The 13759-nt window shown below is 38.2% G+C and overlaps 1 protein-coding gene across 1 annotated transcript in view; it reads right to left on the minus strand.

The window, feature by feature from the left end:
- Positions 1 to 12981, minus strand: part of PRKACB (protein kinase, cAMP-dependent, catalytic, beta) — a 31259-nt gene extending 18278 nt beyond the window's left edge. The window contains exons 1-2 of the mRNA XM_009333898.1: positions 12705 to 12981; positions 803 to 864 (exon numbers count right to left, since the gene is read on the minus strand). Coding sequence (XP_009332173.1) covers positions 803 to 864; positions 12705 to 12981 — 339 coding nt within the window. The remainder of the gene's footprint in view (positions 1 to 802; positions 865 to 12704) is intronic.
- Between the last annotated feature and the right edge of the window lie 778 nt (positions 12982 to 13759).

The following is a 13759-nucleotide window of genomic DNA, read 5'->3' on the forward strand; positions in this document are numbered from 1 at the left end:
AGATGAGGCGCTTAGGGACATGGTTTAGTGGGCATGGTGGTGTTGGGTTGATGGTTGGACTCAATGATCTTAGAATCATAGAATCATTAAGATTGGAAAAGACCTCTATGACACATGCTTAGTAAGAAACATTTAGCAGTAAACAGATCATGAATTTAACGTGCAGATAAATAACCCCCTCATGCTTCACAAACAAGAATATTAGAACATGCAAAAACCCCCAAGCTCTAGAGACAGTTCTACATGAGAGTTGTCTGGACAGCATATCACTGAGTAAATTTTCACAGATATTCATTACCACAGCATTTCAAATGCTGCTTTAAAAACAACAATGATCCTTCCCCAAAAACCCAAACCCCCAAGTTCCAGTTTTAAGATTTCTCTCTAACAAGCTCCTTAACCTGCCCCCAAGCTCCATGCAGTAGTCTTAATACCCTTAATTCCCCTTAATACCATGGGGGAAATTATTAACAGGGTAAATTACAGATGTGCCAACACTTAGTGTTATAAAAAGCCAGTTAAAACATGCCAATAGATTTTGAGTCTTGTCATGTTGATGGTGAACATCATTCTCAGTAAGAGAAAGCTGTTGTTCAGTATGGGCATTTCATCAGCTCAAATCTGGAGAAGAACCGAGAGTCTTTGCTGGTGAACTTCAATGACAAAACTGACATTAAAAATGGAAACTCCTTTTAAAATTGCATTAAACTTATTTCTGTTTTCTGCGCTGCTCATTACAGACTGATAACATTATCCAAAAAATTCAATAGAGAAAATTACTGAATGCTTAAATAACTGATACCTGAGGGGGGCTTTCCCATTTTCTTAAAAAGTCTTCTTTGGCTTTGGCTAGGAACTCTTTCACTGAAAACACACACAAAAAAGTACATTTTAATTAATGTAATTCATCATGGATGCAATGGAGATGTTTTGTTAACAAAATATGTAAACTACATTATCAACTTCTTTCTTCAGCTTGTAATATGCTATTTTTACCATGTATGAAAGCAAGCACCAATGCCTCTAGAACTTCTGCAATATCTCCAGGTGATCTCTAAGCTTTCTGGAGTAACTACATCATTCTACACAAATGACTTGAACTACATCAGCTCTAATAACTCACAATACTGTATATGCAAGCAGGCTTTAAGGTGATGTAAGACGTTCTTAATTCGACTGGGGAAAAAAACACAAACACCTGACATATTTATAAATAGTCATTCCACAAAAATAGTCTTTTAAATCTATTTTTGTTAAATAAAAGTTATACTTTCTTTCAACTGATTGAGTGTAACATCAATCTCATTGCTTTTTCCCCTCATCACCTTTATTTAAAGGCTGTTTGCAAGCTCAAGTACCAAATGGACAGCATTACTGCAAGCAAAGACAAAGCACAGGGCTATGATGACACGGCACATTAGGCATGCCCGCAGTCAGAGAATATATATTTTTAATATTGATTTTCCATTGAAATTGAAGGAATGTATAATAGCAAAATTCTGGATGACCGTTTAAAATGTGCACCAACATATTTTGTTCAGATCATCTTTCAGCTGTTCTATTTTTGGAATATCAATTATCAGCCCGATCAATGCAGATTACTTAATGCACAGTCATAAACAGGAGGTGTTTCAGACATTGCTGTGGTTCTGAAAGAGTCACAGAATCAAGAAGAAAATATCATACTGTTTTTGTGTTATCTGAATCATTTCACATAATATAACGTTAATAACAGTGGATTTTCTGTACTGCGATGTTCCACCACAAGCAATTTCTAAAAATACTCAGCAATGTGCCGAGATTATTCTGGACAATATCTAGAAATATATGTTTTAGCAACTGTATTTTACCTTCTGATGGTCATAGAAAATTAGGTTTATAAGGGGTTGTAAACAATCATCTGATAAATCAGAACTTTTCTGTACTTTTCTTTTCAGAGAATATTAGTGTCTACACAGAGAACTTTTCAAAAATTCTCTTATCACTCTTCTATTACCAGTACAGTTACAGCAGCAGTAAAAACAATGGCAGCCCTGGAGAAGACTGGTTGTGAATTTTTTTGTTTCCCCCCCCAAGTGTGCTATGGGACTCAACTATCACAAAATACTCAGGGGAGGTTTATGGCTCCCGCCGTCACTGGCTCTGACAGAGCAGCATCAATATAATGGAAATTTCAGAAAAATTGTCAGAAGTTCTGGCAGACCTCAAGGTCAGAAAAGTGTTTAAAGCATGATACCCACTCAGTAATATTATTTTAAGAGAAACAAGCAGTATCAGAGAGGAGGAGCATATTTATTACCCTAAACTTACGGTTAAGTAAGAAAAACATAGTTTATATCAAAGGAACTATTTTAAATTGGCATTAAAACTCACCAAAAGATAAAAATATTGTAGTGGGTAATCAGTAAAACATTTGATGTATTTATCCCGTGTGGGGAAAATATTTCCACTGTTTTTAAATTATGGGGGTTACTCATGTAATGACTTTTAATGATCCTAATTTGAGAAAAGGACAGGATTTCCTGTGGTGTTAAATAATTTCTCAACACAAAAAAGGGAAGCTAACGATGTCCAAATTCATGCCTGATGATCCTTCTTCCATCAGAAGAACAGAGATGACTTGATGAAGTGATGACTACTGATAAAGTTTTTTAAACATCAATTTATGTCAAAGCAGCATGAACATTATTTTCTCTTAATGACAAGAAAAAACCTAAGATGATCATTATGATTACCAAAAAGCTGAGCCTTCAAACTTCAGCGGCTGTAGCTTAGAAACGAACATTAACTTTAACACTATATAGCACAACCAAAACATGAAGTAACTGGTCTCATTTTTTTTCATGTTATTACAGTACATATGTCTTAAATATCTCTCATGCTATCTCCATTGTTCATATAAATAAATATTTTAAGTTTCCACGTATTTTGCACTGAAATATAATTATTCAGTATTTATAAAAATATACAGTGACATTTACATGTAATCATCTTTGTCTCTGTTCTACTTATGGAATAAAGAATGCTGTTTATGAAAAAAATGTGATCCAGCTGGAAATATTCAAATTGTGGAAGCATGAGAAAAATCTCTCATTTCTAGAATATCAATAAGCCACAAGCTCTCCTTCAACAAAAATTCTACCTTATTCTACTGTACTTCTGCTCTCTTTTCTTGGAGAGCAGCATTGAACATGTATTTTCAAAGTAACGCTACCTAATGGCACTCATTTATCTTAAAATCGCTATCTTTTAAAAATGATTTCATATTCTGTGGTGTGTTTTATTAGAATTACATTTTCTTCCTAATGAGAAAGTGGGTCAAATTGTGCCCGGTTCTCATTTTCAGAGGTCACCTGGGCTCCTACACCACAACACAATTCAGCAGGTGATTTCAAATAGCATTTAGGCAACTGAAGTGCATACACTTCAGTCACTTCAAAAACAGGACTTAGAATTTGAAACAGGATAGGTACTTTTAAAAATTACATCTTGATCACAAAACATTAGCTCTTGCTACAGGAGAACACATTTAATTTCTACTTTTCAAGCACAGAATCAAAATTCATGCCAACTGGACAGCAGTGGCCATTGGTATTATTGTGATGATGCAAACAAATAGGTTTATTAGGTGATGACTTAGAAGTTTTCCTCAAGTGCACATTTTTAGCCACTTTACATTGTTATGATGTGACTCTTGTTTGCTTTTCTAGTCATTAAACTGTTCCTAGCATCTGTGACTTTGGGCACTAATGAAGGAATGAGCATACCAAAAGTGTCTATAGGTTCCCCAAGGGTTTGCAGGAACATTCACCCACACAGATGAGATGATGAAGAGAGGAAAGAAAGAGAAGAAAAAAAAAAGTTTTATGCATTTCCACAACAAACACATAGAAAACACAAATACATTCCACCCTTTCCCCTCCCCACTCAAGAACGGACCCTGTAATAAACCAGACCTTTCCCACACAGACAGAATGACTCATGCTAAATCACAGAATGTTTGAGCAAAGAAAAGAGAAAAAAAAACCCAAAAGCAGCTAAATTCAGTATGAAAAAAAAGATGATGCATCACAGAAATAAACACAGCTTACAAAACTTCAGGAGATCAAGTTGGCATCTTTAATAACTAATCTATTCCAAGACACACACATCCAAGGAACTGCTGCTAACAAAAGTGTATCTATCTTTGTCGCAGCATGCTGGATCACAATAAAACCTGTAATCGGGTGATCTTCCCACTACTTAGCACTTTGTTCCAAAAGACAGCATGTGTGAATTGCATGGCATTTGGTGGATAGCACAGAAATGGCAAGCAGCCTCCAAAAAAAATTCACAATCAAATTTCAGTCCCGTTACCCAACAGCAGCAACAAAACCCCTTGAAAAGTCTAAACTGCACAGCTGAAGTTGCTGTGTGCAAACTGGAATGCATATGGGAATCCTGTATGGTCACCATACCAGTATGATTTAATTTTGTAAGACTGTCAAGAAAAGAACCCAGGAAAGAGATGTTGATATACAGGTTCCCATAAGCACTGAAGAGCAAGGATCACTCGTATATGGCAAAGATGAGGATGCAAGGAGCATATGCAAAGACCAGCGAGCAGACCCTGTTCAGACTGGTTTCACTGATACAGCAGAAGTTGGAGCGAAGGAGCTGAAACTAAAGGAGGAAAAGCTATTGCTCAAGAAAAGAAGGTGCTGGAAGGAGAGGGCAAAGCTCGCGTAACAGCACTGGCACCATGAGGGCCACAGAAGTGGTCAAAACAACTGGACGTATCAGGAAGGACACCAGCTGGAACTGGAGAGGAGACACCAGTGGTCCAGAGCTTAGGTAAGCACAAACACACAGTGCAAACCTAGCTCTTCATGACCAGCAAGAGCTATCGTTGGCAGGAGAAGCAAGTTTTATGCAACGCAGACACCCAAAGCATATAGTAGGAAATCTGGGGAGATTCAGAAAAAGGTAGTAAGAAATGGGGTGGTGGCCAAGGAGTTACAACTGAAAGACTTGAAGCAGTTTTATAACTTCTGCCCGCTTCAGTTCAAACCCTGGTCAGAAGAAATGCTACAGGTGCACCCACAGCTGGACAAGACATAAGCTATCCCCTTGCGTATCCCAGGTGGCATGAGACTGGGCCTGCAGAGATCTGTACTCGGAACCAAGGCAACGTGGTGATAAGCAGGAAAGCCTGCTAGAAGAGATTTCTAAGGGAAGTGGATCTCAAGATCCAGAAGTTCCTAGGTAATACTGACATACAAGGAGATATTTAAAAAAAAAAAAAACCACAACACAAACCCCCAAAAAACAACCAAGAAACAAATGAAAAAACCCTACCACACAAAAACCCCAAAAAAAACCCTGAACCCACCCCCAAACAGCAGACTTGTTATCTAACAGTATATTCACACAACGTACATCATTTGTTTGTTTTATCGATTAACTTTTGTATGAAAAGTCAGCAAGTTTATAAAAAAAATTGTTAACAAATGGTATATGAGTACTACAAAGAGTGCTCTGGCCTAAAACACAGTTTAAGAGCGAGTGAATCAGAGGAAAGCTCCTGACAAAAAATTAAAAGGTTTAGGACCTCTCAGCTGCAGGGGTGCAATGACAGCAGAGGGAAAGGGGTCACAGATGGAGCAGTCCTGAAGAGTTACCATGAATTACTTTGCCTTTCTCCCACCTCCCACGTGCACTGTATTTGTTATTCTCAAGCACATCTCCCACAAGAGCCAGCAAGCCAGAATTTTTTTGGGGGATGAAAAAAAAAAAAACCAACAACCGAAAAAAAGTATTTGGATAGGATTCATGGCAAGAAAGCGAGAACTAAACTGATTAAGACTAAACATTGGGCACCACTACAAACCCCCATCTGCTGTGCTAAATGCCAATCTCTGCTTGGTATTTAAAATGCCCTTTATCAAAATACAATTCAATTTCTGTTCCAAAACTGTAATATAATCACTTGAAGTCTGGAATTAAATGGGCTATTTAATTAAAACTCCAAATTTCATTTAATGCAGAAATAAATATGTATGAAGAGATTCTGGTAAATATATGTGTCTATTTCTTTCTTATAAAAACAATTATTTATAGCCTTAAACATTATCAAGATGTATATAGATGCCTCAGCGAATCCTGTGGTTATGGTACCACACCTCAGAAGCAAGTGAGAAGCGTACGATTCAGGTTCTAAGTCCCACTCTTACACCATTAACCTGTTGTCTTAAATATCTTCAAATTTCTCTTTCGATTAGCAGGAAAAATATCACAAGGCTTACAGCAAGATTTTTCTACCCTGGCAAGTCTTTGAAAATAGACACAACTAAGTGTTAATACACTCAAAGGAAGTAGCGTGAGCACCAGTTAACCTTTTAATAGCTGGGAAACTCTTCAAAACACAAACTAAAGCAGTATCATTGAAACAGACTGTCAACAAGAACAAAACACTTTGTTTCTCACAATATGAAAACAGCGGGGGAAAAAAGTCCAATATGATATAAGCCTGGTACAGGGCAAGTCAGTCTTGCCTTAACATTGCGGTGAGACACACTTACTGGCTCCCTTGTGGAAAACCGACCAGCGAGAGTTTTGTCTTGTTTCTGCTCTAAGAGATGCAAAGTCGCAAAGGCTAGATTAATAAACTCTGCATCAATTTAGTATCTCATTTATCCCATTTTTTTACTTTGAGAGCAAGGTTTTGATCTTATATTTCTGTTTAAACATTAATTATGTTAAAAACTGGTGATGCAGAGCAAACTCAAGCCCAGCTGCAATGTATAAGAACCTTCAGTTAAAAAAACCCCGCAAACCATATGGAGCAGTTCTGAAAGAGCTTACTTGCCGGAATACAAAACCTAAAGTTCTTAGTAAATGAAGGGTCACATAAGAATTATTAACTGTATACAAGTTTGCTATTAAAATGGAAGTGCTATTAATTAATCTAATTGCACACTGTAAACACTTCTGTGGAATACTGGGAAGGACTGGTAAGAAGCGGAGAAGAGAAGGCCATAGAAAAACCATGGAGAAAAACGGAGAGGAACAGGATAAACAGTAAATTAAGAGCAATTACAGCTGCAGTGCCTAAAGACTAGAAGACAGCACTAGAATCTGATTTTTGGGGGAGCACATTCAGGAATTAATTTACAATGTGCAGCAATTGTAAAATACAAATTGTTCTCACCCATTACAACTCAAAATTTGGAATGCAGGCAAAATCTTATTTTAATCCTGTCTGCGATTTTGAAGTCTTGAGCTAGACAGTATTTTGTCAGTCTTATAAAAGCAAATTTGCAACAGTTAAGAGCTCTACAAAGAGCCCATCTTTTCTTCTTTTTTTTTTTTCTTAATTTTCAGTGCTACAGGCTACAACTTTAAGCTGTAAATTAAACAAAGCTGAAGTCTTACTTAATTTTTACCTCTTTACTTGGCTGGCTAGACAGCAACAGCCTGCATAAGAGATGTGACAGATTTAGACAAACCAAAACAGGGGCCAGGTTTTCAGCTATCAGAGATAATACCTATCTTTGTTGAATTTTGAGCAGTAGATACTCTACTGCACACAACTGCCACAGTCAGACTGACTTTCCTCTCCCTTCTTCTATTTTTATTAGAGATAACAAAATCAATTTTATTTCCAAATCCAATTTTCAGTCTTTCCCCCTTATTCTTTTTCTTAAATCATAAAGTACTGGTCCATACAGAGGCAGTGAACCCTGCTAATGCCAAAAGTACAACGTAACAGAGACCGCTCTGGGAAGACGGGACCAAACCCAACTAACACCAAATCACCTAAAAAGTGAATCCCTGAAATTTTGTTTAAAAAACCCCAAACGTAGAATGTAAATCAGTAAATTTATTCAGTCACAAACACAATCAAGTCTTGTACTAGCTCTGCTCAGCAGAGTTGTACATGCATATATGTCCCAATTCTATCATTTTCCACCAAAAAAACCCCTAGGTGACATAAACCCTCTGCTTTCTTAATCTAAAAGAGAATCCCGACCCAATGCTCATCTAAACTTATAAATTAACGTACTTCATTAAAAAATGTGACTCCTTCCTCAAGACACACACAGATAAATGCTACATTTTCCAGTTACACCAAAAGCCTCTCTTCCTCTCTGCCAAAAAACCTGAAACAAACAACCAAAACCTATGAACCAAGCTGGGATTTATTATTCAAATCCTAAATTATTGATTATATGCTAAGACTTCCTCAATGCAGACAAGCAGAATAGCTTCATCTGAACATCCAAGCACGTGACATAGCCTAAAGTCTCTCACAGATTCCTGGTGGGTGAGAGCTGTTCCGTCCCTTTGGGCCTTTTGGTCCTCCAGGGTGGCACCTCTCTTTCTTGCCCAAGCTTTCCTTTCAAATTAAAGCATTACTAGCAACCTTTTGCTGATTGATTAGAGTTGATTTTTTTGTTCCAGTTCTCCAAAATGACCAGTTAGAACTGGCATCCAGTTAGTTCTGGAATACGTTAAAACTAAGCTTTGGCCTAAGGAAAGGAGTCTCTCTCATACCTTCCTCCTGCCCTTGAAGTGTTCATTGAAGGGAATTATTCCAGACTGCCGGAGACGACACATTCATAAATCTGCTTCCTCTCTTGCAACAATCCACATGCTTTGAGGTTTAAAAGTCCAAGAAATAACAGTTTGGTTTGTTAGGCTGCAGTTCAGTGTTCAGTATGGGCTGGTACAAATACAAAAAACCCCAGTCCTGTCCTTCCACAGTCACTGCCTCTCTCTATCATGACCTTCCTTGAAAGAGCAAAAGCATCCTTGTGGCTGACTGCCAAGCCAGGTCAGGGAATTAGGCCAGATTAAAAAGGAATGGACAGAAGGCAGGGGAGGACAAGGGAAGCTAATTTTAATCCACAGCAGCTCCCAGTTCTTTCCATCACATGAATGCTTCTCCTGGGCTGAGGGAAGGGAGAGGTGGGGTGGAAATGGGCAAATATGTGGGGCAGGAGAACTGCTCCTTTTCTGAAGGAGTGCCAGTTTGTGCTAGTGTACCGTGACCATGAAAGTATGGCATTGGACTAGGCTTCTGAGAAATAATTCTAGTTTTTAGTTATTAATTTTCAATTATTGTATTAGATAAGTTAATTCTACTAACTTAAAATTTCAAATTAATAAATTATAAGTTTAATACAATTACTTTCAAATGCAGTACTTAACATTCCCTACATATAAAATTAGCTCATACAGAAAAGGTTATGTGAAGAAATCTTAACAAGTAAAATCCTCAACTATCATACGTTGATGTGCTTTGCAAGCAATTAGGAATTAAGCTTCACCTGTGCAGTACCACCCTCTACAGTTGTAGCTGAACTTTATCCAGCAACTAATCCAAAATGTTGCAACTACCACAGGACCTACAGTGCAAAAGACCGCCTTCCTGTGTGAAATATAACAGGTATTACTTTACAAAGAAAACTGAAGACTGTGTGAAAATTGTGAAAATTCAAACACCTCTTGTTTCTGCAGTGCATATATTTCCATGGTTACCATGTGGGGGAAAAAAAAAAAAAGAATACATTTTAAGAATGAGTTCCAAGAACAAAATTTTCTAGGGCACTACTATAAAATACCTTGTAAATGTATCACATTCTTGAGTAAAGGTTTTTAGCAAATTCCAGTAGTTAAATACAAATATACAAAATAATCAGGTTTTCCTCTTACAGTCAAAACCACATACCAAGCAAAATGTTTACGGCACCTGCTGCAGTTTTCCTCTAGTTAAGCTATCCACCCCTCTGCACTGTTAAGACACTGGCTAACACCCACCTGCCTCTCCATATTACTGCCTCACCTTCCCTCTTTGTAGAGGATAACATATTACTGGGCAGCTATCACTGAGAGTATGTTTTATGGTTAGATTATTAGAAATAGTAAGCATACATCTGCAGGTAGTTGATCTGATCTGCATATTGACTAATAAATTCCCTGTAAGCAGGCGATGCCTCTCATAATAAAAGATACACTCAAGCACAAGTACCCTTTTCTTTAGAAGTAACCCAAGTTTTACTAAACTAATTTCTTCCTTATACTCCAAACTAAACAACTGCAGGGGCTGTTCACTGTATAGATGCATTTTACAAGTTACTTGAAAAGAGCAGCTCCTGTGTTGCTTTTTCTTTTTTCAAGTATTTCATACAAGGCACCAAAATAACAGTAGATACGCCAATCTTGGTTTAACTGCACTCATGTCCACGTCCGCTTCCCACAAAGCTACTTTGTCCCAGCTCTCGCATTAACAAAACTACACAAATTCCGATATACGTGAGCTGGGATCAGCAAGACATCTTCACAGCTGTCAGGGTAAACCAGCAAAAGAGATCTTCATCTCTTTGCAAGATTTGAGATTCTGACACATCGCTATACTGACATATCTCCCGCAGAACACACTGTCAGTATTTACAGGAAAGGGTTGCCTGCAGTAACTAGCCAAGCAGGAGAAGTACATTTATAACTTTAAATAGCAGAGAGACTGACTTCCTGAATAAGGAAGTCTTATGTAAATAAACACATTTCACAATTCAACACATTGAGGGAACAACAAGTTTTTGTTTGCCTCAGGATTAGGGCAGGCAAAAAGTAGGTAAGAGTGTTTATTATCCATTCTGATAAAGAATGGGCCTTTAGAGAGAAACTGGTTAAAGTCAGTGCTTATTTGGATAAAAGGCAGGCATAAAACTTGCACAGAATTGAGTTGCAAACCCTGCAAAAAATTTAAATGAAAAAACCTAAACCACATGAATTCTTAATGGACTGAAGTATCTGTCAGCAACTAGAATGGATAAAGGAAAACACCAAAAACTATTGTAACTATTCTAGTTACAAAACTGCCCCTAAGAACCTCAGTAATTAAAGCTGGGAAACTTGTGTTGCGAACTGTGGCCTGCAACAGCAGTACCAGCAGCAACTCTTAGAGGAAGCAGCAACAAATAATTATATAAAAAATTTGAGATGTAAACTAAAAACCAAGGAAAGAAGAAAATCTTTCTGGTAACAAAATATATGTAAGAAATGTAACAACAGGGACTAGAGTAAGTCACAATTCAAGAGATGCAAGATTACAACATACCAAATACCCTTTCCTTTGGAAGAAACCCCAGTTTTATTAAACTCATTTTTTGCTTATACTCCAAACCAAGCACCCTGAGGGAACTGTTCACTGTATGGATGCATTTTACGAACTACGTCGGCGCAGCAGCTCTTGTGTTGCCTTTTCTTTTTTAAAATATTTCATACAAGAATCAGAACAAAACATGAACCCAGGTCAACACCTAAGAAATTATCCTAGTCCGCTGTCAGAGTGTAACGGGTAACATTGGGGAATTTTTGAAAGGAAGAAACCGTTAGTCCCATGAGACGCATATAGGAAGATGTATAGCTCTGGCACCTGGACATTCCATGGCATCTTTCCATCTTCTATAGTCTTTTCAGCAGCGAGAATAATTAGTTGCTACTTGTTGTCCCTTGCCCTTAAAAGATGTTCCCCACACACATAACTAAGACATTTATACTACCTCCCTTTGCCCTCACTCCTGAAACACTCCTATTCTCCAGTGCACACAAAGCTGGGCAATAATTCAGCAGAGTCTATCAGCATTGCTCATACTCTTTCCTCTTACTGCTCCATCTGTCTCCACACACATTTGGTAACTATTATCTTACGAGTGTGAATTTCTGTATCAGCAATGACCTCTATTTGCAGTATTTGAAAGTACTAGCCCAACCATGTACTTGGTGATACTTGGGAGTATTAAGCCTATTCCTAGTGAAACTGATGATCTAGCAGAGTAGCACCTTTCAGAACTGGGAGCTGGGGCTACTGAAGTTACTTGGCCTTCCAGTTTTATCTGTTCAAGAATGTTCTGCTGTTCAAAACAAAAACCCTAAACCAAAGAAACAGAAAAACAGTTTGTCCTTCTTTCCAGAAAAAGAGTCATATAACTGGACCTCTCCTGAAAAAAAAAAGTAAGCCAATTGTACTTGCAATTGAAGAAAATATATCACTTTTTCATCGAGGCTTCACTTGCATCCTGGCAGTCTTTCACAAGGAGAGCATCTGATTTTACCCACTGACAGGGTGTAATGTAACACTGCTGCAGTGAAGACAGCCACAAAGGTACACTGAAAAGCAGAAGTGGTTTAAATGAGGAAATGTTTACAGCGAAGACTTAATCTAATCCTCACTTGATGGAGGAGGAAATAGTCACCTTTCCCTTGTCAAAATTAGACTTCTGATTTATAGATCCTTTTGACTGACACTTGGTAAAAGTTGCAGCTATTTATTTCTATTTTTAATGGAACCGGGAGCCTAGATGTCAAGATGAATGAAATCTACAGATGCAAATTGCAGAATAAAGCCCCAGGGAAAAGAAAAGAAAACAAAACAACCACCCCCACCCCCCAAAAACCCCAAAACAACCAACAAAACAAAACACCTGCAACCTCTTTTTCACCTAGTTTGTAAGAAATATATTCCCTCAAAATGACTCAATCATAACAGAATACCAAAAACAATAAACCACCCAAGCAGCAAAATTCAAAATTCATAGAGCTGATTTCCACAAACCTGAATTCCTGTGGAAGCTACAATCTAACTGTAAGAGAAACAGAGGAAAAGGTGATGGAAAACCCAGCCTGGTAACTGGTGAAAAGCAGAGATTTTCTGACCCAACGAGAGACCTCCCCATCAGTAGATGAAGGCGGCCGCCTGACGCCGAGGGAGCGCAGCAAGGCTGTAGTTTCACCCTCGCTTTCCAGAGGGGCTGAGCAGGGGCAGCTGTTGGCGGGGAGGTCGCGCTGCCACCGCGTCCCTGTGGCACGAGCACAGGCTGGCGTGAACAAGCGAGGCCACACCAGCTCCCCACCGGGCTCCCGCCTGCCAGCATCCCCGCAGGGCTGCGGGCAGCACACAAGGGAGGCTGGGCCACCTCTTCCAGGGACGGCCCGCATTCAGGCTTGCTTGAACAGCCATGATGCTGTAAGATAAACCTCCATAACGTACGTACAAAGTTCGGAAACCTTGTCCTATATCTGTACCAGTTTTGACACTTGTATATTGTACTTTGTACACCGAGGAAATGACAGCCACACTTTCCATTTCAGGGAAGATGACCTCAACACATTTATATGAGATAAGTGTGTATATATAAGCTGATATTAGATAAGGCAGTGGGATGACTCCTCCCACTCTTTATCTCATGCCATGTACAAAAGTGAAACATCCGTAAAAATGGTCCTTTAAATTTGCAGGATAAAGCAAAACCACACACACACACAAACCCCGTATCCGTGATTAACTGTTTTTTCTTTTCAAGCAATCTCTAACCCTCTTAAGTCATTTTCCAAAGCTCCAGACTACCTGCTTGAAACAAAAAAGGCATCATTTCAGAAACTAATGTATTTGGGCTTTTTGCAAACAATTTTCAAAGGATATCTGTTTCTAAGGAAATAAATGTACAGAGTTTATATAATTAGATACAACTTTCAAAATATTCCAAGTAAGAATAAAGTACTTCATAATTCCATTAAATTCAAAGTACATTATAATAAGTAGTCACAGTGGTTTTGGAAAGCAAATACCTGCCTGATAAGTTTATTAGATCTATTATAATATCTCATTTCAAATGAGACTCCCCTCCCCTACTTCCATGAATGACCTGAACTATTCTGCTATCCCATCATTTCAAAAGAATAAAAACCATAGAAGAATAAGCTGATTCAGATGAAA

Source organism: Pygoscelis adeliae, unplaced genomic scaffold (genome assembly GCF_000699105.1).
Source record: "Pygoscelis adeliae isolate BGI_AS28 unplaced genomic scaffold, ASM69910v1 Scaffold10, whole genome shotgun sequence".
Taxonomy (NCBI): domain Eukaryota; kingdom Metazoa; phylum Chordata; class Aves; order Sphenisciformes; family Spheniscidae; genus Pygoscelis; species Pygoscelis adeliae.